Genomic DNA, 5,000 nt, shown 5'->3' with positions numbered 1-5,000 from the left:
TTAAAACCAATTTGTAGTCTTTTTTCGACAGATTAACAAAGCAGTTTTGGAGGGCTCTTTTTCCGGTAATCACAACAGCTTTTTGCTGTCTCTGTTTTCTACAATACAAAGCAGATTTGAGTTCCGTTGCTGCCGCTTTTTTTGTTGCTGTTGTTGTTGTTGTTGTTGTTTTTTGGGGGGTGAGGGTGATTAAAAAGCAGCCTACTGCTTCTTTCATTTTCCATAATTTTGGGCAGGTTTAGGAATATCGTTTTCAGAGTGATAGGTATGGTGTGTGCGTTCGTGCGTGCGTGTGTGTCTGTGTGTGTGTGTGAGCATGTGTGTGTGTGTGTGTGTGTGTGTGTGTGTGTGTGTGTGAGCGTGTGTGTGTGAGCGTGTGTGTGTGTGTGTGTGTGTGTGTGTGTGTGTGTGCAAGTGCGTGTGTGTGTGAATGTACTTGTGTGTGTGTGTGTGTGTGTGTGTGTCTGTGTCTGTGTCTGTGTCTGTGTGTCTGTGTGTGTGTTTCTGTGTGTGTATACTTGTTCTCATCATTAATGCCCAATACAGATTTCTGAGATCAGGTTCAACACACAACGTCACTTGTCAAAAGCAAGCATTTAGCTAAAACGTGGACACGAACACATGCTCTCTCTCTCTCTCTCTCTCTCTCTCTCTCTCTCTTTGTGATGGTTATCCTTTAGTAAAGTTTTGAATTTCTCTCTCTCTCTCTAGATCGTCATCCTTGAGTAATTTATTTAATCTCTCTCTCTCTCTCTCTCTCTCTCTCTCTAAGATCGCCATCCTTGAATATTTTCTTTTTTTAATTCACTACATCTCTCTCTCTCTCTCTCTCTCTCTCTCTCTCTCTCTCTCTCTCTCTCTCTCTCTCTCTCTCTCTCTCTCCGATACGCTTTGAACGGTAGCCTGTTTTCGTTCATCCTTGTAAGTTTCAACCAATACTTAATGCATTTAATGTACGAGTTTAAATAAACTGGATATCTCCCTAGCTCATTTGGCGTTCGGATGTCCACATTCAAAAATCGTTTCATTGCAAACAAGTGTACTTTTTCTATTTGTTCACTCTTTTCCAGGGCCCATATTTCTGCACCATACTGCAGTATTGGCTGGACTTGAGCATCAAATAACCTGACAAAAATACCAAACGAATTACAATCAAGCTTATACAAGATGTGAAGTATCCGAATAACTGCTTTCTTTGCTTTATTTGCTATATCTTGACATGCGAAACTGAAACTAAGTTTTGCTGAAAAATAAATTCCAAGATACTTATATGCATTTACAACGGTAATTCTTTCATTTCCATATGGCCATCTTTCGTTTCTTGCTAAATATCCTCCTTTACGGAACACAACAATACTTGTTTTATCCATATTTACTTTTAACTGTAAGTTACGTGCTGCAGTATATAAACAGTTCAACTGTCGCTGTAAACCCACTGTTGTAGATAACAGAATCATATCATCAGCAAAAAGTAGAACAAACAATTCAATCATATCAAAAGTAACTCCATGTTGACCATACTGCATTATTTCCAAAGCAAGTTCATTAATAAAAAAAAAAAATTCCTTAGATAATAATGGCCAAAAAAAAAAAACATGGGCAACGTGTGTTCGTCAGTGCTTAAATTCTTATGGTTATTCTTTTGTGTGGGATAATCAGGGTGTTGAAGATATTGCAGGTTTTATAAAGTGTTTTAGACAGCGAATAGTTGATTGTAGGTGGCAAGACTGGCCTGACCATATGGAAACTAGCGATAGATTTGCACAGTTTAGAATCTTTAAAACATCGCAGGGGCCTGAACCATATATTGGGATGGAAATAAACATATGTAAAAAGTGCACTGACAAAATTTAGATTTGGTGTTTCTAATATTGCTGTTCACAGTTTCAGATACTGTAGTAGGAGTGAATATGTATATATGTGTCGATTGTGCAACCTGGGTAGGGAAGATGAATTGCATTTTTTGCTATGTTGCCCTGCTTTGAGTGACCTCAGACAAAGATTAATTCAACCTAAATATCATAAAGATCCCTGTGCTTTTAGATTTAATCTGCTCATGTCGTGAGCTTACCCAACAAAACTTGGCCATATACTTATATGAGGCATTGAAGAGACTTCGAATTGTTATTTTGTGAATGTTCTTGAGTTTTGTATTAGCTACTTTTGGTTGATTTGTGATGTTGGTTTATCGTGTCAAGTCATTTTCCTTATTTATTTTCTTGTATGACCCCCTTCAGTAAGGGGCTTTGGCCTTAATCTGAATAAAACATCGTTATCGTTATCGTTATCGTTCTCTCTCTCTCTCTCTCTCTCTCTCTCTCTCTCTCTTTCTCTAAGATCGCCATCCTTGAATATTTTCTTTTTAATTCATTACATCTCTCTCTCTCTCTCTCTCTCTCTCTCTCTCTCACTCTCTCTCTCACTCTCTCTCTCACTCTCTATTTACGGAGACACAGAAGCAGGCAGGAAAGAGACAGACAGACAGACAGACAGACAGACAGACAAACAAAACCCTTGACAAAGATACAGTGACACTGAGATCAGAGTTTGTATTGTTTTGTGTTTTGTGACTGTTGATGTATTGTCCACTGGGACACTGCACTGGTGAAAGGCAAACACACAAAAAACATGTGTGGCATAAAACCTCTCTCTCTCTCTCTCTCTCTCTCTCTCTCTCTCTATCTATCTATCTATCTATCTTTCTATCTTTCTCTCTCTCTCTCTTTCTCTCTATCTATCTATCTATCTTTCTCTCTCTCTCTCTCTCTCTCTCTATCTATCTTTCTCTCTCTCTCTATCTATCTATCTATCTATCTATCTTTCTCTCTCTCTCTCTCTCTATCTATCTATCTATCTATCTTTCTCTCTCTCTCTCTCTCTATCTATCTATCTATCTTTCTCTCTCTCTCTCTCTCTCTCTCTCTATCTATCTTTCTCTCTCTCTCTCTCTCTATCTATCTATCTATCTATCTATCTCTCTCTCTGTATCTATCTATCTATCTTTCTTTCTCTCTCTCTCTCTATCTATCTATCTATCTATCTATCCATCCATCTATCATTGATCTCATACTCATACACACACACACGATTAATGATCATCAGAAACACTGATAAATGGAAAAAAAAAATATACACGATTATGTCCTGCACAAACAAAGACAGTGACGCTTTGTTTTATCGATAAACTGTCAGAAACATCTGGACTTATTTGTAACATGTTCTGTCAGAAACCAAAATAAAAACTCTGTGTGTGTGTGTGTGTGTGTGTGTGTGTGTGTGTGTGTGTGTGTGTGTGTGTGTGTGTGTTATCTTCAGTTTAACGTCTATTCACAAAAAGTGTTTTTAGACGGAAAGGAGTCAAGTAGTGGATAAAGGTAAGGGTGTGCATGTGAATATTAGTGTAAAAAAGTGTTCATGTTACGTATCAGAGGGAAGGTAGATTATTATAAGAAAAAGTCTAAAGAGATTGTGGTGTGTATTGAATGAGATGTCATGGTGGGGGTGGGGGGGGCATGGGGGGGAGAGAATATGTATATGTGTGTGTGTGTGTGTGTGTGTGTGTGTGTGTGTGTGTGTGTGTGTGTGTGTGTGTGTGTGTAATTCACGTTTATTCCCCCCCACCCCCACCCCTAGAGAGAGTCCCCAACACGGAGTTCTTTTCACAAGAGATGCTGTGTGTCTGTGAAATTACATTTCCATGGTTTGTTGCCTTGTCCCTGCCAAAGGCTTAATTTGATTCTGATTCTCATCACACACACACACACACACACACACAGACACACACACACACACACACACACACACACACACACACACATTCGCATACTCGCATGCGTTCATGGTAATTTCTTTTCCCTCCCTCGGTTTTTTTTTTTCCCCCTACCCTCGTTTGATATCACTTGCAGTGAAAAGACATTAAACTAAAGAACGAACACACACACACACACACACACACACACACACACACACACACACACACACACACACATCCCATCCCCCCCCCCGACCCCCCATACCCCTCCCCTTCCCCCCTCCCCCCCCCCCCAACACACACACCCCACCACACCAAACCACAAACACACACACGAACACACACACAGACACACACAAACACACACACACACACACACACACACACACACACACACACACACACATACACACACACAACCACCCACCCACACACACACACACACACACACCAAACCACAACCCTCCACCACCACCCACACCACAATACCACCTTACCCCCCGCTAACTCCCCCCAAACACACACACACACACACACACACACACACACACACACACACACCAACCACACAAACAATCACTGACCTCAGCGCTGGCAGAAGAAGTACGCTGGACATCCTTCGCATGCCTGCCGGACGAGCCCCCACCACCGGAACCGGAACCGGAAGCCACCTCCCCCTTCTTCTTGAGACTTCCGCTGCTCTTAGACTTGGTCAGCAGCTTGGCGCCGCTGGCAGTCCTCTTCACCTTCATACTCCCGGGCTTCAGGGCCTTGGACGAGGCCCCGGAGCTACTGCCGGAGGCATCGGTGTTGGGCGCTGGGCTGGGGCTCTTGTCGATTCCCGTGGAGGGCATGGCTGTTGGTGATGGTTGTTGTGAGGATGGGAGAAAGACGTTCCGATTTTTTTTGGGGGGTCGTCTTTATTTTCTTCTTTTGGTAGGGTGTAGTGTGGGTTTTTTTCTGTTTTGTTATTTAAGGTTGTTGTTTTGTTTTTTTTCTTTCTTTCTTTCTTTCTTGACTTTGTTTATGTATTTATTTATTTGTTTATCTATTTATTTGTTTGTTTGTTTGTTTATTTATTTATCTACTTATTCATTTATCTGTTTATCAGTTCATTTGGTGAAAAGTACACTGCTTTAAGGTGGCTGTTTTCTGCTTTCTTTCGTCTTTTTCTTCACAAACTCTTTTTTTCTTTTCTTTATGTCTTCATTTCTTTCTTTCTTTCTTTCTTTATGCAAAATGTCCAATG

At 40.8% G+C, this 5,000-nt stretch overlaps 1 protein-coding gene across 4 annotated transcripts in view; it reads right to left on the bottom strand.

Annotated features, from left to right (window-relative positions):
* The window catches only part of LOC143301462 (uncharacterized), a 305,527-nt gene that overhangs the window by 244,157 nt on the left and 56,370 nt on the right, over nt 1-5,000 (bottom strand). For all 4 annotated transcript variants that reach the window (XM_076615769.1, XM_076615768.1, XM_076615767.1 and 1 more), the window contains exon 2: nt 4,336-5,000. This exon is cut by the window's right edge. In XM_076615769.1, coding sequence (XP_076471884.1) covers nt 4,336-4,605 — 270 coding nt within the window. In that variant the 5' untranslated portion in view covers nt 4,606-5,000. The remainder of the gene's footprint in view (nt 1-4,335) is intronic.

Source organism: Babylonia areolata, chromosome 27, assembly GCF_041734735.1.
Source record: "Babylonia areolata isolate BAREFJ2019XMU chromosome 27, ASM4173473v1, whole genome shotgun sequence".
Classification (NCBI taxonomy): domain Eukaryota; kingdom Metazoa; phylum Mollusca; class Gastropoda; order Neogastropoda; family Buccinidae; genus Babylonia; species Babylonia areolata.
The sequence above is the reverse complement of the archived record's forward strand: the minus strand, read 5'-3'. Positions and strand labels throughout refer to the sequence as shown.